We start from the raw sequence: 23,644 nt of genomic DNA, 5'->3' as shown, positions 1-23,644 counted from the left end.
AGTTCGAAGTGGACCGAGCTCATCGTACGGAGCTGGCCCGTCTCCGTACTCTTTCCTCAGTTATAATTAAAATGGTTAACAGGGCGAGTTGACGAGCGCTCATTTGTTTTGAAAAGCGCGAACGAACAAGAACGCAGGGTGAATGCTTGTCCTGCGTTCTTCAACCGTTCGTCCGCGCTTTTTGTAATAATTTAAATCTCTGTCGTAGGCTGATTTGTGATTTAAAAGAAAATGTTTGCTGATTTTCAAGGAATGTGCTTTTGCCCCTTGTCGTAGATAGGTTATCAGTTGCATAGCGAACAGCTATAGATAACAGTGCTGGAAGAACTGCTTTGTTGCTTGTGCGTTTGCAGAGTATGAAGTGCAGAAGGAAAAACATTACGCACATACAGCAATCACTGCTACTGCACCAGTTGACTGCACTTATATGTACTGCTTGATTTTGAACTGCTATGGCCAGGAACCTACACTGTGGCATACAGTTTGTGTTGAAGCGGTTAGTGTTTATTTCGCTGAGTAATATTCTCTGCATTAAAAGAGTTCTGCTGGTAAGAGCTAGGCACAGAGGAAGCACGGTCATGCTTTCTTTGGTTTGCGACGTCCATAGCATGTGTCACAGCACAAGTTTATGCCGACTTTGCTTATTGCTTGCGTGTTTCGAGGGCTCCACTGCTGTGCCCACTGTAAAGCGGCACTAATAAACGGATACTGCATTAGTAATCCACTTTACCTAGTCCTTGAGCTGTTGTGCGGCGTACTGTGCAGTAAGTGAAGGGGGATATGATATTTGTTGACTTGCAGGGAAGGATGAGTGATCTGATTGATGAGGCTCCAAACTTTCCGCTGAATTTAAATGCTGTTTGGTAGGGGTGTGCGAATATTCGAAAGTTTCGAATATTCGTCGAATATTACATTCAAAATATTCGTATTCGATTCGAAAATCGTGTATTCGAAAAGTTTCGAATATTCGATAACTTCGAATAATCGAAAAATTCGAATATGCGATTCGATTATCATGCATAAAATAACTCGTCTCCCACATTTATGCTGCGTTCGTATAGCTAAAAACGTTGCCGAGAGGAGCGTTACACATCGTAAGTACACGGAGGCACGATATCTGTCTGCGACGAGCGCCCCAATATGTATGATTTATTGCTGGTGCATCCCCGACGTGCAGCGCTGTTGGCGATCATGTAACTGAACATTTTCAATATTATGCGGCTGTAACGTGCCGCACTACCACTCGTTCACTATGCGGGACCACTTCTGAAGAAAGACAGTGACCCACATGACTGGTGGCGGACTGTAGGCACCTTCAGATACCCCAGTCTGGCAAAGCTTTGCCCCATGTAACTCCATACCAGCCACTTCTGTTTCAAGCGAGCGTGCCTTTTCACTGGCAGGGGGGGGGGTGTCTCTGTTAGGAAGGGAGCGCCTGCTGCCTGATGATGTGGAGCAACTCATATTTCTTCATGATAACATGTATTCATTACTTTCATTGTGCCGTGATATTTGCTTGTGTTGTGATGTGCATTGTGCTAGCCTGGACATTGTGTTCTGGAGATAGCAGTGTATGTTTTGTTGCCATTCAGGCTGTTAATGTTTTTTTTTTTTTCAAATAGCTACATGTCAAATAAAATATTGTTACTGTGGAGGCATTTTTCCTTCGATATTCGAAGGTGGATATTCGTATTCGATTCGTATTCGAAAAATTTGATATTCGCACACCCCTACTATTTGGCCATACAACAACAGCGTGTAAGGCAATGTAATGTTGAAATATGTTTTGAGGTCCCTCTTAGAGCATGAAATGCTTGTGTTTGACTCATCACTTTTACATAGGCTGGATTATTGCAACTTGGTTGCGCTGCAAAATTCTAAAATGGGTTGTTCCTACACTCTGAGAGAATCGAGTATTTGTGGAGTGTTTCTGATACGCAGGCTATAATTCTCATCCACCTTGTGTGCTTTCTTTGCGTTATCACTGCGGTACAGGCACTTCCCTATGCTATGCTATGTCACGCTGTCAGCGTCACATAGAATTCTTTACAGGAAAGCAGCGAGAGCACAGCTTCCAAGAAAGGAAACTCGAGCAAGCAAGATTACAATTATTGTACAGGAGCTGAACTTACTCCCCAAATACTGTATTTTTTCTTAAGAGTGTATATTTTGGTGCATGTTTAAAGATGGTAACATGACACTTTGGACATTAATTTTTGCATTCTGTGAAGGCCCTTTACCTCGAAATTCTTAAACTCTAACCTTAAGCTGGGCAAGTTGGTGATTGGCAACACATGCATCATACAGGAGTTCATGACTAAATTTTTCTCACATGAGCAGTTGTGTAGAGTTAATTGTCAGAGGGGTGGGGAGTATTTACTTTCACGATGTCAGTGTTGAGTACATAGGTATGTGTGTGCATGTTCTGCTGCGCTCTGGAAGCAACTTAATAGCGTGTAATTGAATTAACATTAAGAGCTAACTAGATTGCAAAACTCATCATGAAAGAGAATAATCTTTGATTAAAATTTTAGTTTGCTTTTATTGATGCATTTGTTAAGTTCCTGCTGTATGGGCCCATACCATGTAGCCCTTGCTGCTTATCTCTCAGGAATGATAAATAAAGTAAGAAAATAAGTTGTTGTAAGGACACACTGGTGTGTGCATTTTTTGCTGCTTAAGTTCTAAGAACAGTTTTGATCAGATGCAAGTATCATGAATGTTCTCAACATTTTCCTTAGCCTTGTAACGTTCATACTTCTTATATATTTGTTGCTGTTTAGACCATACCTGTAATAATGCCCATATGGGCCGTACAGGCCCATTTGGGCACAACAAAGAAATGAATAACTCACAGGGTCCCTTATGCGTTCAAATAAGGTGATTTGAAGGCAAAAGCCATCAGGTGTGGCTATCTGTATGTGTTCTTAATGTCACTCCAACGCCACTTTTTAAATGTTTTAGTCAAGTGAATGTTGCAAAAACGAAGGGAACATGCAGATCACACGCCTCGTGGATCGAGGCAAGTGGGTGGTCATATGACTTTCTGTATGACACTCAGACTTTTTGCTCAAGGTCACATTTGCATGAGACATATAAGGCTTTTGCTTTAATAACAATAGGAAAGATACTGCATATGAACTCTCAAAGTACCCTAAGTAATTTACTCTAGGACTGCTTGGTTGTGCGGGCACATGGCCATTACGACATTGATGCTGATCTGGCTCATTTTGTCTACTAATGTGCTACATTTTACATGGCCAGATGTTGTAGTGCAGTAGACATTCAGGCAAACCTGACCTGCTGTTGCATGATCACCTTCTTCATCATAATGTCCTGGTGCATGTGCACGACTTTATAAGAAACAAAATGGAAACAATTTTATATTTATTTAGAGTGCTCCATGTCCTGTCAGCATTTCTTGTTTTCGTTTTTTGAGGGCTGTGTGGTCTAACTTAGGGAAAAAAAAAAGAATGTAAAAGATACTACAACAGCATTTGTATGTAGGAGACCAGACAGTTAAAATCGCATTCAGCGATCTACTTATGTTCTGTTGCCATCACCACATTTGTACTCTTCTCTAGTCTAATATGGCTTGAACATTTTTCTGGGCAAGTTATCAGTAGAATAAAGAAGGCTGAGACAAATAAGCACCAATCCTTTGTACTGTCTTGTCGTCACTCTGTGCTGCTGTTTTACACTCTTCCAGTGAAGTGTAGTGTACACACGCTTATTATTTAATTGCTTGTTTGTGTTTGAATTCCCGGACATGTCATTGGATGCTTGGCGCAAAGCTGTGCGATTGGTTAGCTTGCCGGTCTTGTAACATAGCAGAATGACTGGAACGGGGTGGGTGTGCAGAATCTGTATGGTACACTTTCTTTGCCACTCTTCATTTGACGTTTGGCTGCTCGGGCATAGCTATCAATCCTAACATAGCATTTTGCGGCTTCTTCCTTTCCAGATGAATACAGGACTCTTACGGGAACACGCATCCCTTATAGGCAACTCGGATATAGCACCTTGGAAGAATACCTTCACAGCATCCCTGATGTTGTCAGGTTAAGCAGGCAAGTACTCTATGTGTGTGTGTTATGTTTTAGGCGATACTGCACAGTTCAGTAGCTGTTTTTCACGAGGAATATGACACAGTGGCTTTTAATTAATGGCAATGAGGCTTTAGTGTTTTGTTATCGAGCATGAAATTGTAGCTTTGATTTTTGGTCATAGCAGCTGCATCCCTTTGAAGGCAGAAAGCAAGAGCACTCGTTATTCTATGCATATACATAAGTTTCTAGTGCTGTCCCTAAAACCCAAAGCTTCAAACAGATTAGTGCCCAGACACACCAGGGGCACCGTGCCCTGATTAGAGGGCGCTACGTTGCTGTCATTGGACGGTTTATTGAGGTATTCAGCGACAGCGGCAATTGTAGCAGTAGCAGGCAGGGCGTAGCCAGAAAGCGAACTGTCGGTGCGAGCGAGCCGATGGCGATGCGCTTCTGTGTGTGCTGATCTTCCTCACAATGTAAAAAAAGTCGCAGGGTCATTATTAATCCATGCTTACCTTCTGAATCATTCATGTGGCTTCTGAATCGTGAAACCCCATAAGTTATTATTTGAGACAATATGTGCTGCTTGAAGTTGGTGAGAATTTGACCAGTTCTAAATGGCAAAAATAGTACCAGGAATGGCCTGGCGATGTTGGCCGCTGAAGTTTTGGGAACAAGATGTTTTGCTTGGCCCATGTTGCTCTCCTTCCATTGCGTAGTTTTTTCTAGTCTCATGTCGGTAGAATTTCCTGCTGCATGGCATCTTTTTATACTTGTGACCTTTTGGCAGTTCTACAAACTGGCTCCGCTAGCACGGTCGCTTTTCTCAACAGTCTCTCATGACTGCTGGTTGCAGGTTTATCCATATGCACTTGGAGGAAAGGCCACACTAGTGAATGCCCAAATTCAACGCCCATACTTTAAGAAAGCTTGAAAATGCAACTTTTTTAGCACATTGTTACAGGCATTGGCATATTTTTTAGGGGTAGTGTGGAGGATAACTATCATTGAACGTGCTGTGAAACCGAGCCTGAAGCTACAGTGACAGTGGTGGAAACCACACGTGCACCAGGTGCATGGCATGCATGCCCGAACAAGTAAATGCTTTATGAAATAGTGCTCGCTCTTCATATAAAGGAATAATTGGAAATACACACAGGCACAAAAATTTGGCTAAAATAGGGTGAACAAAACTCGAAAGCACACCTGCCATCCATCTGGTTCTGCATATTCGGGGAAAAAGAAAAGGACTTGGTGAACTAGTAATGTGGTAGTCGGAGTTCCCATCTTTCTTTTTGTTCCATCTTGTCATGTCCGTTCAATGCGAGGCAGCTGCAGTAGTCATTTACTAAGTGAAAGGTGTTTCATTTCGTGCTTGTGTCGAACTGTCGACAGTAGGGAGCAACTGCACTTGAGAACATCGCCGAACCAGCGCCTCCTCTATTCTTTTCAATGCCAGCCAGATGCGCCCAATCCGACTGTTCATCCTCTCCTATGGTCCTTCCCTACTCTCCTCCGTCAGCTAGCGTTCGCACCTGCTTTGCGTTCTTGGGGGAGAGTACCCTTTCGGTGGCGCCTCACAAAGGGAGTCAGTGGAGTTAATTTTTTGTTCAGGTGTGTTTTTATCCGTGGAACGGCGCCTTGCATCTCTCGTGATTACTATGTATGTTATCATGCTGGCTCACAAAAAGACTTGGTGTTTTGAGATGGCACGTCTCCTTTCGTGGCGCTATGCGCGCTATCAACGGGACGCGTGACTGCGACGCTTTACTGCATGGGAGGAGTTTAATATGTGCCCCAAGTGCGCTGCGCGGTGCGGCGGTTTTGCCTCGAGCCACGAAGGAAGGAGTACGAAGGAAAAAATCTGGCATACCCATGATATAGAAGAGAGACGGCGCGTCTACCACAGCAGCAGCAGCCCTACCCTTTATGTGGCGTCGCACCAGGGAAACTCCCTGAACCAAGGCGGACCGACAGCTCCATTGATGAGCGAGCGTTTGCTTTGGCATCGAAAAAAAAATACAGGAGGTGTTGGCGGAACACAGCAGTTGTATAATTTATTGCCATCAGTGCCAGTACTTAAGCTTTTGGGCTAGCTTGTGCATTTATGCATGTCTCAAATCATTGGCACAAAATATTTGGGGCATGAATCATTCGGTCAGAACAGGATGTTGTTCCATAAGCGCTCTTACTCTGCGACTCGAATGACTACGCAGCTTGTGGCGGAGCATACAGTGTCTTGTAGCACACTTGTTTATGCGATTACGATGTGCAGTGGTAATTATACTTGCAGTTTGCAGCAGCTGAATTCGCCCACAGGTGTAAATCGTGATTCGGTGTGGTCATCATGTTGCGGCAACATGTTTCGAGCGTTTGCGGCCTTCACTTTCTCCCAAAGATACTGCCACAATGATTTCATGGTGCTGGCTTGGAGGAAATTACAAATGTAGCTTTGCATGTTTCAGCGATAATCTCACTATTACGTCTCTTCTGACACTTGCTCGACCATTTCAACAGAGAAATGCTAGCAATCTGTTGAATATAGGGCATAACGTGTAAATGCACGTGTCTCCATGCTTGCCGCAACGGACTATTGATGCTGATGCAGTCAGCCTGCTCGAAAAATGTATGTGTACAAGGCATCCATGGCATGTTTCGACTACAAAGCATAACCTTCAAGATTCGTATGTGCTGTCGCTGAGGTGTCAGTAGATGATGGTGATTAGAGGAGGATAATGATTAAGGCGGGTAGTAAGTCACGCCCTCTGTAGCTTTGCGTGGAAAGTGACTAGTGTGAAAGCCAGCCATGGTGGCATGTAGTCAGAGTTGTCTATTGTGGACCCGATTTGCATGTTAATTATTCAGCTTTTTAATGCATTGGGTTCTGTCGAGTTTGGCCTAACTGTGCCAGATTCGAATTAACGAGCTCTTACTGCACAATGAGGTGTGCACTGCTTGCTACATTTCAAATGATCTATCGTCATTACAGGAATGCAGAAGGAAACACTGTGGTGACAGTGGTTGTCACCGAATCCACGGCACACGTTGCTGAGATGGTCAGAGGTCAGAAGTCAGCCAAGCCAAGACCTGTGGCAGTGAGTAACACTGCCTCTTGTTTAACCTTCATATTTTGCGCAAGTTGTTGTTTTTGTTTTAATAAAAACTAAAGGGTAATAGGAGATGTCATGCTGGAGTGGCCTTTGGAAATGTCAAGTAAGCCTGTTTTAGTGCCTTCAGAAGTTAGATGTGCCAGAAGGGATGGGTAGTTACTTTATGGACAAACTCCTAAAGCAGCTCTAAGTAGTAGTATACTAGAGGCCGTTTAATACAGTTGATCCCGGATATATCGAACTCGAAGGGGATCGCGAAATAGTTTGATATATCGACAATTCAACGTATAAAATATGCGTATTTATGGCTTATATTAATGCATTGCAGGTCTTGAAACAGTTTTCGGAATTCGTAACAAGCTCTAAAATGACGATTCGCTCACAACTAGTATTCTAAATAACAAGGTGACAACTTCTTATTTTGTAAGTTACCGTACTTTATTTTGCATGAAAATGTTCAGTAAACTTCTCTTACTTCTTGCACGCCGTCAAGTTCATCAAGTCATCCTAAATATTATTGAAGCTTTCCAAATAAGCAAATTTGGGACCTTCGGTCACAACAGCGGTGATTGGCGCTGAACACCGATGCAAGCTCAGGAGCGCAGTAAAAGGTTGTTTAGCGACGGTGTTGGCATCTTCATAACCGCACGGGTCCACTTTAGCGGCACCGGCAAGGTCAGCCATGATCTTGGCACTGATGCAGTTAGAAACGGCAACATCATGTGCACTGATGAAGTCACTTGCTGTACTCCCGTCCTAGATGGCACCCGGAAATGCTAAGAAGTCACAACATTCATTGAGACACCGTACGCTGCTGTCAGCGGTCATGACACACCCAAAGTCATCACCTGGCACCAAAGCCCGCAAGGAAACAGTTCATGACTGTGCTTTGCTTGGCTTTGTTCCAAGAACCAGTCATCATTTTTATCGCTACGAGCGGGTCAATGTTTAGTTTGACTCCCTAATGAGGATTTGTCAGGAACAAAACGAAAAGTACACAAGTCTTCAAGCTGCAGAAGACAACGCTGCCCACAAACAACAAATGAACAAGTCCCCGCCGTCGACCTCTTGGCAATCGCGATGGCACTTGTGGGTTCGTAACAGGCAGCTGCTGCTTTGATGTGGAAAGCAAGAAAAAGCACAGCCTCCGAAATGTGGGTTTTATAACCGTAAACGCCAAAAATACATCACGAGTGTGCGGATCTCGTAGGCCATGCTTTTCGGGCCTGCACGCCATCGTGCACGAATAAACAGGGAAGGGAATGCGAACATTGCGACGAGGTGCCGAGTCACTCCGCATTCATCTCATTTTGGTGTCATCGGCAATTGGCCCCTTTGAAAAACACTATGCCCGCGCGTTACAACCTACAGATCGTGCATCAAACAAGCCGGTGCACTCACAAGCGCTTCGCAACCCACCAGATCAATGTAATGCAGTGACACTGCCTTTTCGTCTGCTGTGCGTGAAGAGTGATTGGAACTTTTCAGAATGCGGCCGAAAAATGCACCCTCCGGGGTTTGGCGTGACGCAGTCTTTGATATATCGGATGTTTCGCTGTGCGGAAGTTCAATATACGTGTGCACCAGCCCTATACTTTTGCATAGGAAATTTAAGGGGATTTCTCAACTGTTCAATATAGCCAATAATTCAATATATCCGAGTTTGATAGATCCGGGATAGAACTGTAGCTAATACAGTCAAACCTCGATATATCGAACACGGACATATCGAATTATTGCCTATATCGAACGGTTCCTATATCACGTGGGAAATCGCATGCATTTTTAATTTTTTATTTCGAACGAAGTTTGACGTATAATGGATATATCGAACTCGGCCACCCCAAACCGCCCGCGCTCTGTTGACAGGCGGCGAGCTTTCCCGCCGCGCTCCGTTGACAGGCGGCGAGCTTTCCCGCAACTCTCGAAAATAGCGGTAGCGCGGTGGGCGTTTACGACTGCTGCACACATCGATGGCGCCGAGTGCGCCACTTGAACGTAGCGGCATACGCACGCCGCAGCCTTGCAGCAACGACGCACTGCGCTTGTTGCACCAGCTCCTCCTTGATAGTATCGCCAGGCATCCGTCGCATCGGTCGTTGTTGTGCTCGTGTGCTAGGCCTGCCGCGCATTGTGGTGTGTGTAGCGATGGCTGCAGACGCGAAGAAACGGACGACCCTGACTTTTGCAGCAAAACTGGAAGCAATCCAGCGCGTTGAGAATGGTGAGAAGTCGAGCGTCGCGGACGGGTTAGGCATACCAAGGAGCACATTGAGTACTCTGCTCAAAAACAAAGCCGACATAAAGGCCAAGGCCGAGAAGAGTCAGCACTCGGGCGCACGGCGTGTACGCAAAGCTGCTTTTGAAGATGTTGAGAAGTCTCTCCACAAGTGGTTCATGGACGCAAGGGCCCGAAATATTCCTGTATCGGGGCCGATGTTGCAACAGAAGGCAAAGAACTTTGCATTCATTCTCGGCGTCGAGAATTTCAGTGCGAGTAGCGGTTGGCTACAACGTTTTAAGACTCGTTTCAGCATTGTCGGGAAGACTGTGTCGGGAGAGAGTGAGGACGCCAATGATGAAGAAATTCAGAAGTGGCTTGATCATGAGTGGCCCAAAGTTCTCGCCAAGTATGAGCTGAGCCAAATCTTTAATGCTGACGAGACAGGCCTGTTCTGGCAAATGCTTCCGCGGCAAACGCTGGACACTCGCGGGGACAAGTGCCACGGGGGCAAGCAAGGCAAGGCCCGTGTGACGGTCCTATTGGCCGCCAATATGGATGGGAGCACGAAGCTGCGGCCACTTGTAATTGGCAAATTTAAAACCCCGAGGTGCATGCAGAACTGCCCCAATATTCCGGTGACTTATGCCTGGAATAAGAAGTCGTGGATGACGAGGGATATTTTCCTCAAGTGGCTGAAGGCGTGGGATTCGGACCTGGTGCGTCAGGGACAGAACATATGCCTTATCGTCGATAACTGCACGGCACACCACACCGATGCCCAGCTGAGCAACGTCGAAGTGGTATTTCTGCCGCCCAACACCACTTCGAAGCTCCAACCGTTGGACCAGGGCATTATCCGCACATTTAAGTCTATCTGCAAGCGTCGGCTGATCGTTTTGCTTGTAAGACTCCGGATGGGCCAAGATCTGAAGATCGATCTTTTGGGCGCCATCCAAATGCTCAAGGCGTCGTGGGAAAACGTCAAGCAGTCGACAATAGCCAACTGCTTTCGGCATGCGGGCTTCGGTGGACGCACTGACGAAGCATCAGTGGAAGAATCCGAGGAAGCTGGGTTGGCATGCGCAGATGAAGAAAGCGAGCTCGCCGAAACGTGGAGCAAGCTGGAGAGCTTTGTTGGTGCGGAGCCGCAAAGCATGTGCATCGAAGACTTTGTTGGAGGTGACGACAGCACTGGTACAACGGCGGAGCTAACGGATGTAGAGATCGTCGCCGAAGCTACCATTGAGCAGCCGAATGAAGACGCTGCCGAGGTGGATCCCGCAAGCGCTGATGGTGCCCCGCTCCCGACATCAGCTGAGGTCGTAGCCGCTTTGGCCCTTGCGCGCCGCCACTGCAGCGCGATTGAAGGCACCGGCCTTTCACTTGTGGATCGCCTGGACTATGTTGAGGATGCAGTCGTCAAACACGCCATTGCCAACAAAAAGCAGGCTACTCTTTTTCAGTATTTTAAGCCAACACAATAAATACTTTGTTTGAATCTTCAAGTGAGTATTTACTGCACCACGATTGGTTCGTTGGTTGTTTTCCACAAGTTCTTGACGCATTTTTTACGTGATTTTTTATATCGAATTCTGGATATATCGAACTATTTCGCGATCGCCGTGCCGTTCGATATATCGAGGTTCGACTGTAAAAACGTTAAGCTCTATTTGAGACCAAAATAATATACCATTTATTTCACAGCCTTTGTAAACATTTACCTGCTGAGAGCAGCAAATTTAAGCAAAGGCACCTTGCACTTAAGTTCAAGCTGTGAGAGGGAAGATTTTAAACAAAAAATCTGGCTCTTCATCTTCTGTTGTTGAATTTCTTTTTCAAAACTTATGCTGCAAGAGGTCTGAGTGAGCCAGAGCTCTAGCTAGGCTTGTCCATATTTAATTCTGTAATGGATGCATGTTTACTGCTTCAGAGACGTCAAAGGCAATCATTCATTGTGCTTTGTCATTCTTGTCTTCATCCATGTTGTACAGTTAGCCTTGATACAGTACAACCAAATCAGTAAGGTGTGCAATTTAAATTAGGTTCAATAAGGTTGAGAGCTGGGCTAGTTGGTAACTGATCATTGTACCGTACGGTGAAGTAGCGCACTTGGACTGGGAACAAAGGAGACAAGAAGGACACGGCACTTGCTACACTCGTGGTGAAATTATATTGAAACTTCGTTATTTTGTAATTAGACCTTTCGTGCAAAGTATAGTCTCTGAGACAGTTTTATTTACACTGAAAGGGTGGCAAATAGTCTGTATAGCATGCCAGTACGCGCAAAAAATGGCAGTTTTATTGAGTCTGAGGGCCGATGATCACATTTAATGTTTGATGCCGCGCCAACAAAGACCTCTTCTGCAAATAGGTTCTGTGGAATCCCGCAAGGTGGTGGAAAGGTTAAGAAAGGGAAATTGACAACCACCCGTTTGTTGTGTATTCTGTATTCTGTGTCCATGCGCTCGAGTTGTCAATTAATTCGCCCTTGTACTGCCATTTGTTAGCTTCCTGGTTACCTCAGTTGGTAGAGCGACCGACCGCCCTGGAAAGGCGTCGGTTCTGGTGTGATCCCTGGACCAGGATGCATTTTTTGGCATCTAAGCATCTGTGGATGTCCTTGTAGCTTCGTGCTGTAAACGGGTGGTTGTCCGTATCCGTTCTTCAAGACCTCTTCACAGTTATTGCGCCACATACGAAAGAAATGCAAATCTAATGCACTGTTGTAATTGGTGTAAGTGAAGCGGTTGTGCCCACTTTGCTGCTGTGGCTTGCTGATGAAACGTTTGGTGTTATTTGTAGTGCTAACACACCAAATGCCTGTGCTCGCCAAACTAAACTGCTTGCTTTTAAAACACTCAGTTTGATAAATACGTAACGTCGAAACCCATTGCACGCCACCAGAACAATGGCTTCGATTTAAAATTGCATAAAGTGAGGTGTCTACCTGTATTAGTGAAGTGACTACACGAAACATTGCATATGCATTATGTTTTTAAAGAGGTAAGCATTACTCAATATGGCGTTTCGATTGCTGCTGTATACTGGTTAAAAAATCTTGTGTGACGTATTTATGTACTTGTGTAATACTCAAACCCCTGAATCGTGTAACAAAAATTCTTTTTTACTTTTAGCTGCATAATTATAGCACCCCAAACTAATCGTCACGGTGATAGCAGTCATGACTGTCACGACACCACCTGTTCATTTAGCGAGGTGGCCACAGCGCGAAACACTGGGGTGGCAGCTCACTTTGCACCGTTCTGCCATGACTGCGGCATGCAAGTTCTGCTGTTAGAAGCTCAGTATGCACTCGAGCATGGTATAAACCCACACCACTGCACTAATGGTGACATTACATGCACCGTACCTTGAAACAGTCGGCAGGAGCCTGCAAACGTACGAAGAGGTGACTGAATGACCGCAGGACGTATTGCCAACGCTCTCACTTGTGGAAGCTATTGGAGAGAAACAGCACGAAAGACGAAAGACCAGGCAGAGAAACACGTTTGCATCGACACATGTAGCACATGATTCAACAACACAGGGCTTTGCTTTGTGAAAACTGCCAACGCAGTATGCGATTGCAATACTCATTTGACTTCTTTTGCTCTTTTGCAATCACGGGCTCATCTGTGCCTTAGCATAGGCATCTCCTGTTTTGCTTTTTGTATGCCGCTACACAATAGAACCTTTTGATAATCTGCAGGTGTGCTTCCCTGCACTGTATATTCGGCCAACTAATAGTGGCACCTGTCGTCCTTCAAGTGGAAATGAGGTCCTAGTTTCACGTTTCGGGGCATGTCTATTGTGCGTGCTTATATCAGGAGAACAGAGTCTACATTTTCAGCGTCATAGCGCAAGAAAACTGCGCTTGAACACGCTGTTTACAGTGACTAGTGGCCATTAGTTGGGCTAACAGCATCGCAGGAAGGCTAACTTTACAATTATGAAAAGGGTCTATTCCCATTTTGAACTTATCAGAACGAGTGGTGGTTTGCAGCTGTTTTTGGTCCCAAAGTTATCCAACAAAAAAAAAAACTGCAAATGAATGTTCTTTTAAATCTTCTTTTAACCTACACGCCAGTGCTTCGCCCTACAACGTATGTGCACAAATTGCCGTAGCAACGAACAATTGTAGCTTCACATACATTCGCTAATTTCGTTAGGCCTGCCGTTGTGATTATTTTTTTCCTGCTTTCTGATGCAGCCTTTGTATGCGAGGAGAGTGGGATTGGAAGATAAACTTTGAGCTTTAAAGCCATAGCAAGATAGCAGCGCTCGGTGGCAGGAAAGATGAGATGTCTTCAGAGAATTTTGGTTTTGGCGCAGTCAAGCTTAAAGGCATAGAAGATGTTGAAAAGGGTGGTTTATATCTCCTTCCCCCCTCTTTTTGCTAGCTTTTTTTTTTCACTGATAAGGGTTGGTTTTTAGGGGTGCATAGATTACGTGAGTATATGCAGTATGGAGTGGCTGCTATTTGTGTTTTATATAACTAATTTTTGTTAGATGTTTGCAGTATAACTTTATCATGTTCTCTACAACTACGCCAGTGCCAAAGTGTTGGGTATGCTTATCACCTGTAGCGGGGTGACAACAGGAGCACCAAATCGGGGGATGACACAATCAGATGCAGAATGGAATATGGAACTATGCTGTATAGAATACAGTGCATAACAGTGCCCCGTACCCTTGCTCTCAGCTGTTCCAGGGGTGAGGAGTATGGTATTCAGGCATCCTACAATGTGCCAATACGTGCTCCCGTGGTCAACACCGCCTCCTCACTGTAACCCACCGCAGTGGACTAGTGGTTATGTTGCTCGACTGCTGACCCAAAAGGTTGCGGGATTGAATCCCGGTTTCAGTGGCCACATCACGATGGTGGCTACACGCTAGAGGCCCGTGTGCTAAGATGTGTCTTTGTCCATTGTGGCAGCCATGAAACTTTGTTATATTGAAACCGAGGTTAAAATAGGTGTTCTTTCGCCACGAAGCTGGCATAACATATTAAATACTCTGTTATATCGAGTACTGTAACTGACATGTCACCATACACTGTGTGTTGCTAGTTCTGTAGTGTCTGTGTTGTGGCTTGGATTTGGTGATTGAATGTCTAAGTGGATGTGAAAATTTCTTGGTTTCAGAAAAAGACATATCGGCGGCCTACAGGTCCACATAATGCCGGGTACCGGCCTAATTACCTGCTTTCTAAGCTCACACGGTCACGACCACTGCCTGCACCGTCAGGAGGTAGGACATTTTCACAAGCATTTGCCTTTATGTGTGTGCATAAATGTGGTTGTGTGTGCATGCATGTGTCTTCAGGCAGTAGTTGTCCAAGAATAAACACGGTTTCCTGCCTAGGAAAAAAAAAAAGCTGTAATAGTTACATTTGCAAAATAATTTCCTTCAGGTGCCACTTAGTTCTGTGTGTTAGAAACCTTGTTAAAGGGACACTAAAGACAAGCGCTGTATTTAGACTCGTAATGTATTCTTTGAATATATAGTTAATTTTTCAATGACAAATGGAAGAGGAAATATAGGACAGTCTCATCTTTTTAATTTTGTGTCCGAACCTTAATGCCAGTATGTCAGTGTGGCGTCGCATTTCAATACCCTTCTTTTCATTGAGGCTGCACTGTCTCGGTAAAACTTTCCAAAACTTGCCACGTTTAGTCCTGCACACTATTAGAGCACAATGTAGTTTGCTTTTGCCTGTCAACCAGTTTTTAGGGGATGCCTTTGCTGGTACGAGAGCGCTGAGGTGGTGTCACCATCCATCCTTCATTTTTGCACCTTTTCAGGCTTAACGCTAGTGTTTTCTTGCTGTGTAAGGGGCATACATGGTATTGTGGAAGATCCAAAATAAAGGTGGGAGTTGGGCGCATGGAAACACAATGTGGGATGGAGGTTATATGAGCAGGAATAGGTGCCTCAGACAGGCTGGTCGACATTTCGATAGGTGGGCCTGTCTTCGTCGGAGGTGCCTTGTCGTCCATCCTTGGTGTGTTAGCTTGAAAGGGGGTTTGTCACTGACGTTGCGTCATGTGGTGTCGCTGTTGGTATTTGCCATTTGGAAAAGAAGAAACTAGAATAAGGAAGGCGATTGTCACAGGCACGAAATTCACGATAATTTTTCTGTTTTTGTCTCTTGAAAAGTGATTGTGGTCACTGCTTGAGATATTTGGTAACGCACCTGTTAGGTATATAGTTGCTGACTGTTTATTCGGACTTGGCGGGAACTGCTGAAAAGTCAGAATAATCGAGAGTCCAAAAAAAAGCATTCACTCAAAAAAAAAAAGCACTTTTATTGTAAACATCGCCAATGCCTTTGACATCGCTGACAGTGTGTCATGGCGTTCGAAGTCTGACTCGATCAGGCAGCTGGAGTCCAAAAAATCGAACGGCGCACTGTGGGGCGTCACAATTTTTGGTTGTGAGTTTACATTACTTCAATGGGACGAGTGACGGTGCCTTAAGGCGTCTGAATAAACGAGCATGTCCGAATTTTTGCCGCCCAAATAAACGGCCAGCGACTGTATTCCCTGTGATAGGCGCGCACTTCGAAAGCACATCTGCCATTTCGCTTGCTCTGCGTTTTTGGGGATGAAAAATAAAATCTTCGTGAAGTGGTAGTCTGAGTTCTTATCTTCTTTTTCTTTTTTTTTTTTTGTCTCGTCTTCTCCAAGAGACGCTTGTGCTCCACAGTTTAATTTTGATTGTCTGTGGTGGCAGTGCTAGTCATTCACAAACAGAGTTGCTCTTAATTTTGATTCAGTGTATGGTGGCAGTGCTAGTCATTCACAAAGTGAAAGGTGCTTTGATTTTGACTGGCGTGCTGGCATCAAACTGAATATTGTGACTATTGTGTGAGACTGCACTTGAGGACAGAACACGTAAGCTCGTAAACCTGCGTGCCACGGTGGACTGCTGGTGCCAGTGCAAACAACCAGTTGCGAAAACTGAACGTCGCGTTCAAGTCCACCAGTCATGACGTGTTTTTGACCACGAATTTAACCTTTGAGATGTGAGGGCACTGTCACTGAGATGTAAATTGATATTGATAGTAATCGGAGGATGATAGCGATGATAGATTATAAGTCGTGCTACCTGTGGCTCAGCGGGAAAGGTGACCACCAGTGCGAGAGCCTAACAGAGCAGTGTGTAGTCCGAACTAGTATTCATGGTAGATCCAATTCGTATGCAAATAATGAGCTATTTCATACGTGCAGTTCTATGCCACTTAGCTAGAATTGTCAAAAAATTTGAATTAATGAGGTGGAATTAACAAACTGTCTATCCAATGACAATTACCTGTGATAGTGCAGGCAAAGTCATAGCCAAAGCACATCTTATTTTTTACTGTGGGCATGCATGCAGTCCCCACATGTAAACGTTTGTAGGCTATGAAGCATAAAACGAAATAGAGTACTTCTTTATGTGCAATATCTTTTATAAGTAAAAAGAAATTTGCTGAATGAAGGATTTTGGTTTTTCTGCTCCGGTTAACAAATATGGCCTCACTGGGCTGTGGCAAGTGTGCAGGTGAGTTTGAATAACTACAGTAGAACCCCGCTGTTACGTTCCTCACTGCTGCGTTTTCCCGGCTGTTACGTCGTTTTCCGCCGGTCCCGGCATAGCTCCCATAGGATACAATGTATGCATTCGCTGACCGCTTAAGCCGTAGTGGTTCGCCCTATGCCTACCGGTTAGTGCGTACCCTGCGCCCGAGATAACTTTTTGTGCCATAAAATTTACGTCACCGCTGAAAATCTCGACGCCACAATGTGCCGCCAAAGGTTTTCCGTCTTTTCTAGAAGTGCGGAGATCGGTCGATCACCGATTCCGACTTCCGTGCGATTGCGGCGACGCCTTTGCACGTAAGCATCGGGAAAGAACGAAGGCTAGGCGGCGGCCACCGACGAACGCGTCAGCATGACTTATCGCCGACAACCTTATCACAATAAGTATCTTCAGCTATCTGCCCGGACACGCGTGCAGCACAGCGCTACTTTAAGCCTACTGCACGCTTTTACTTGGCGACAACCTCAACGCGCTGGGCCGCCGATCGCTGCCGCCTCGTGCGGGGCTGTGTTCAAGCGCGCACCGCTATGTAGAAACAAAAGCAGATCGCTGTTGCGGAGTTGAGCATTGCGGGTCGCGGACGCCGCGAAACCTCGCTGCATTGACGATATCACGCTAAACGCACGCGTACGGTACAGCAAGCGTAGCGCTGTTGTAACCATATTGCACGCTTTTATTAGGCGACCACCCAACGTGCCTCCGTTCGTTGCCAGGACCGCTACAGCGTCGCGGAGGAAGCTCGACATCGCTGCGTTAACCGAACAAGCTACTCGCCGCATCTGTGCACGGTCTGGAACGAAGTGGGCACGAAGAACAATCCCACGACTGATGCGCGCGTGCGGTACAGCAAGCGGCCCGGTAGTGACGGCGTACGTGAGCCGAGCAGGCGACGCGCTGCACGCAACTATACCCAGGAGACGATCGGCTCCACGTGGCCGTATCGCGTGTCAGTTTTCGTTTTGTAGCAGATCGCGGTACGGACGCATACACATATATTGCGGAATGCAGACACTGTCCGTTTTGTCGCTATGTCGGTCGCTGCGTATCCCGGACCCTCTAATAGTTTCGAAATGCTCTTTGGGAACCCCGCTGTTACGTCGTAACTGTCGGACCGTTCCCGTATGATACGTCGCGAAGTGCGCCCGGAGCCGAACGAGTGACTAACAAAGAGAGCGGCCATGGTGCATTTTCACGCAGCTTGGCCTCGTTTGACCGTAATATTAGTCGCATGAGAGGCGCAAGCAACAGAATCTTTCAATTGATGCAAACAAAAGCATGGCCTTCGAGATTCAAATTGCAAAGATGGCGTCTATGACGTAACTGCTCGCGAAAGCAAGGCCTTCGAGATTGGCATTTACTATTGACAAAAGCATAGCCTCTGAGATTTGCATTGCACAAACATGGCGTGTATGACGTAATTGCTTGTGAAAGCAAAGCCTTCGAGATTGGCATTCACTTCTGCCATCGCGTTGGCGTAGACTCATCATCATCGTTATTTGTCGGAGAACGGGAGGAGTTCGAGCTGGTTGGAGCTCGCATGGTCGTGCGTGCGGTTCGCGGTCGGACTCACCGCGCCGGTCGTGATTGCGTGTGCTTAGTTCTTTCATGCCTACAGCTGTTGGTGTAAAAATCACATACGTTGATTACATTTCTGTGGATAAGGCCGTCCTAAGCTCCGCGTTTCTATCCATCGACTAGATCGCGGCTGAGCGCGCCAATTTTCGTGCTGCTCGTAAGAATTGAAATAAAATTCTGTACCACTAAATATTTTGCCGTTTTTCCTGTTTTTCGGCTCTTACGTTTCCCGTCTCTTACGTTTATTTCCTACGGTCCCTTCAAAAACGTATCAGCGGGGTTCTACTGTATATGTAAGCTGATCAAAGTTCATTGGGGAACAGGAGCAAGTGAATACAGCAGTGTGTTGCAAAGTATTAAGTTGGCTACATGCAGTCCAATCGGCAGGAAGGAAAATCGAGCTTTGTGCGAATGCTACAACCAGCATAAATGCATCTCATATTGCGACTCCCATCTTTCGTTGGCAGCCTGCCTGTTTATAATGAGTCTGCCAACTTTCAAGTACAACTGCGATTAGAAACGGCACATGAAAGAAGTGATCCGTTATGTAAAATTCATGGCATACATGGTTGGTATTCTCGGTGACTCATTGTAGCAGATTAAGAACACTTCGTGTACTGTTCCACCGAACATGTCAGTGTCCATGGGTACCAAGCATTCCTGGTGCTTTGCGATGACAATGTTAAACTTCTGTAGACACTCACTTTCGCAAAGCATTGCCTGTGGCACCGCATATGTCGATGTATGTTATACAGCTGACAGTGTTTCTTTCCTCGTGTGATGGCAGCGTGCTTGATCTGTGTCGAAATTGCAGTGGTCCGTAGACATCGATGTGTCTTTGTATGTGCATGTGGACTTTGTGTCCCTGAAAATGGAGAATTGAGAACTCCGAGCCTGTACATGCTTAGATTGTGGAATGCCCCATTTCCTTTAGATAGCATTTCTGACTGAGCACTTCCTGGGTGGCACGTGATTTTCAAAATAAAAATGCTTGCTTCAATAAAAGTGCTTCCTACGCTCCTTTCAATACAAGGCATCCTATTGCTTGCCTAGGAACTTTATTGCATTGGGTTCCATGTGTTTAAACATGTGGAATAGCATGCATATAAGTGCAAAATAAGACACTTAGAGGTAATGTGCTTTGGAAAAGATGTCTGGTACTAATTTCAGTTATTTGTGGCTTCAGTGTGAATTAAAAAAAGTAGGGGTGTGCGAATATTCGAAATTTCGAATATTTTTCGAATAGTGTTTGCTATTCGATTCGATTCGCACTGGAATTTTACTATTCGAACAATTCGAACTTCCCAAAGACGAATACAGTCAACGTCCAATTGAAAGTCACCTTTTCAGATTTTCAATATTCTTCACCTCATTACACTCTCGTATTGATGCAAAGCTGCCTTTCAAGCTCCGTTACGGTCGAACTTAGCCAAGACACAGTCAACGTCCGATTGAAAGTGGTCCCTAGATTTTCAATATGCTGCACCTCATCACACCCCTGTATTGCGGCAAAGCTGCCTTTCAAGCTCAGCTACGGTTGGAAATGTACTAACTAAAAAAAATGCTGGTTCCAACATGGAGATGAAAGATGTGGCAGAGTTGGGGGCTTTATTAATGCCGTTTTGGACCTGAAATTTGGGCAGGAAGTCCGAGAAATGGGATGCCAAAGCTTTTTAGCATCCAAAATTTCAGATGTTCTTATATATTGACGTCTAGGAGGCAGATTTGGAACTCCCGACTTGAAGAGAGCACACCCTTGTCCGCCACATCAGTTGGGCTTCCACAGAAGTTAAAAGAGGAGAGGCTGAGGAAATGGCATCTTTGCCTATCACATGTAAAGTGTTGTCGGCAACACTTTGGTTGCACTAAATCATGTACATAAATACAATTCGGCCTCTACATTGCCTCATTTTTGATAAGACAACTGTGAAACACCACCCCACCAACACTTCATCAACCTAGCGAAAAGAAACACTTGTCATGTTGCTATCTCACAATAATGTGCTTGGGAATCCTCTCCAACTTATTTTTCTGCAATTTCGCTTCGAAGCATTCGAGAAATACTCGAGAAATATTCGATTCGATTCGCACTCACACTTCAATATTCGAATTCGCTTCGCGCCCGAAATTTTGCTATTCGCACAGCTCTAAAAAAAAGGTACACTTTTTATTAATGCTACAGATATAATATTGCCGCTTTTTCATGCATGGTACTAGTAGTTAGAGATTCATAAGAAAACTCCAAGGCAGAGGAAGAATAAATGTTTATTGTGCGAAACAGCTAGAAAGTGTTTTCTTCGCCCAAGGTAGGCAGCTCTAGGAGTCCGGAAAGCTTAATGTCGCAGCGCGTGCCTTTTCCACCAGACTTCTCTGATCTTCCAAGCTCTGTGTTGTTAAGATTGTCTCCCACGTTTCTTTGTTTTTCCTGTGGTGGGTGCACACCAACACCATGTGCTGAAAAAAAGACACATGCTAGATGCCCTGCTAAAACAAATTGTGGTACTGCTTCACTAAACACCACCGCTGTGCTACCACAGACAGTCGTCCCGTGTAACATTGCTTCGCCGTTGTGTCGTAGAAATGCCGTTTCTGATTACCTGGATTGCAGTGTTTATTCTAGTGTTTTGAATGCATGTAATCTGAGTGAAATGTAAAGGTCTGCTTTCTTTCTCTCTCTTTCTTGCCTACAAGTATACGGTAAAAAACATACGTATACTCTGTGTCAAATCTGTAAGTACTACCCAACCTGTTCCTATTGTGTTGCAATGTTTGGTATGTAGAATCAAGATGGTTAGCTTTGGCCATGCATGGTCACATCCATAGCATCGCCTGCAGTACTAGCGTGTGTGTTTGCTACTTTTCGAGTACTGGCACTGAGCTGTGGCCCCTCACAGGAGGCAGAAAACAGTGTCTTTCCAACCTAAGGGCCACTATATAATTTTGTGACTATCCTTTGTTATGAAGTAATGAGCCATTACAGTATGACTATAAATGTGTGTGTATGTATGTACAGGGTGTCTTCTTTAGACAATACAGATTTTTTCTAAAATTCTATGACAGTCAGGTTCTTGTCATTTTTGCACATGAACACTATGTCGAAGCGGAAATAATTCCCCGCAGCTAAAATGATGGTGATGCGACTAATTAACAAAATCTTGTTAATCAACTTATTAATTATTGACTTGAGGGCAGGTGTTTTTTTATCACAAAGTTGTAGTGCGTACCAATTTATGGCATACCTATTTTCAAAAAAATCACAAAAGTTGCACGTAGTTCAAGATATTCATCATCGAATTTAAAGGCGAAATTGAAACTGATCGCGCCCGGCGCGCACGAAGCACGGTGAAACACCGGACTGACACGTAACAGGGAAGTGATTAAACTTGAATGAAGGCGCACCAAAGTAGAATCTAGTCAGAAAAGTCTGCAAGCATTCTGAAATACACCAGTAGACAGCTTAATGAACAACTATTTCGCCTGTCTTGTAAAAAGCACCGCAGTGGCTGCTCCTGAGTTTTATGCTTCCCAAACAAAGAAAAGGTTCATATTGCATTTTTCTTGTGCACAGTTCGAAAGCAACAGATAAACACCAAACACTATGTGCAGAAGTTAGGCAATGCGCGGGCACAAGTGAAACAACACTTTTTGCAGCTTTTCACAAAAATGTACTGCCGCGGCGTGCTGTCCTTCATATTTTGTCACTCCCATGTGACGGGGGACGTAGCAGAACTGTCGCGCTTCGTGCACGCCTAGCTCGAACAGTTTCGATTTCACACATGAAATTCGATGACGAATCTCGAACTACTTGCAACGTTCGCGATTTCTAAAAAATAGTTATGCCATAAATTGGCACGCACTACAACTTTTTAATATAACACTTGCTGTCAAGTCAATAATTGAAAAGTTAGTTAACAAGTTATTGTGAATTAGTCGAAACAGTGTCGTTTTAACTGCGGCAAAGTATTTCTGCCTCGATATGGCGTTTGTGTGCAAAAACAACAGGAGCCTTACTGCCATAGAATTTTTATTAAAAATCTGTATTGTCTAAAAGAAAACACTCTGTATATATCTGCATACATTGTCACGAGTGTTTGCTAAGTGAAATTCTTTACTTGTGGATATAGAAACATGGGGCTGTGAGAAACTGACGGGTTTCATATATGATGCAATATAATGGTTGTCACTTTTGTTTGACATGTATCTGTTTTGTTCACTTTGCCGAATTTTTAAGTGCATTGTAGCCACTTGCTCGCACAGTGCTTGAGTTTTTTTTCTTTTTTACTGCTCAATTAAGATCCATACCAGCCCATTCAGATTTTCATCAGACTTGAAGGCACTATAAACAAAAATGAAATCAATTTAGTAAAATAAATAATTTTTTTATATTGGGCACGCCACTTATGCTTTACATCGAAATATGTGGAAGTGAGGCCAACACAGGTGTGAACTTGCAAATGCAATTTCTTTCTAGTTCACTGCATCAATTAATACGCACGGTTACTGTAAGAAGGAGCACCTTAATCTAAACGTCCTGTCTTCAACCATTGGCCAGTGGCAGCTTTATTCAGGGAATCTGCTCGACGTCGTCGGGGGATAGCTACTGCTTGCAAACTCCACACACTGTGCATGACTACAATAAGTTCACAGCTGTCTCTTGTATGTTTAATGCGCCTTTTTGCCGAGCTCATATCTGGCATCGTTAATTCTCTTACAACTGTCCGCCGCGGTGGTATAGCGGTTACGGTGCTCGGCTGCTGACCCGAAGGCCGCGGGTTCGATCCCGGCCGCGGCGGTCGCATTTCGATGGAGGCGAAATGGTAGAGGCCCGTGTACTTAGATTTAGGTGCACGTTAAAGAACACCAGATGGTCAAAATTTCCGGAGCCCTCCACTACGGCGTCTCTCATAATCATATCTTGGTTTTGGGACGTAAAACCCCAGATATTATTATTATATTATTATAATTCTCTTACAACTGCCTGAAATTCCTGCTTAGTGCCTACAATTTTGACACAGCATGCTACGTCGGGTTCATATTTTCTTCGTGAGGCATAATTAGGTTATTTCTTGCTGATATGTGCTTTCATACGCCAGGGGCGTAGC

At 44.8% G+C, this 23,644-nt stretch overlaps 1 protein-coding gene and 1 long non-coding RNA gene across 4 annotated transcripts in view; both read left to right on the top strand.

Annotated features, from left to right (window-relative positions):
* LOC125757169 (uncharacterized) overlaps positions 1-23,644 on the top strand; it is an 89,359-nt gene that overhangs the window by 1,293 nt on the left and 64,422 nt on the right. The gene's annotated exons all lie outside the window — the stretch shown is intronic.
* Positions 1-23,644, top strand: part of LOC119383215 (tudor domain-containing protein 7B) — an 89,141-nt gene that overhangs the window by 1,075 nt on the left and 64,422 nt on the right. For all 3 annotated transcript variants that reach the window (XM_049412450.1, XM_049412449.1, XM_049412448.1), the window contains exons 3-5: positions 3,965-4,070; positions 7,039-7,144; positions 14,528-14,633. In XM_049412450.1, the coding sequence (XP_049268407.1) occupies positions 3,965-4,070; positions 7,039-7,144; positions 14,528-14,633 (318 nt within the window). The remainder of the gene's footprint in view (positions 1-3,964; positions 4,071-7,038; positions 7,145-14,527; positions 14,634-23,644) is intronic.

This window comes from Rhipicephalus sanguineus, chromosome 2 (genome assembly GCF_013339695.2).
Source record: "Rhipicephalus sanguineus isolate Rsan-2018 chromosome 2, BIME_Rsan_1.4, whole genome shotgun sequence".
In the NCBI taxonomy this organism is placed as follows: domain Eukaryota; kingdom Metazoa; phylum Arthropoda; class Arachnida; order Ixodida; family Ixodidae; genus Rhipicephalus; species Rhipicephalus sanguineus.
Note: the sequence above shows the minus strand (reverse complement) of the source record. Positions and strands in the feature narration are given on the sequence as shown.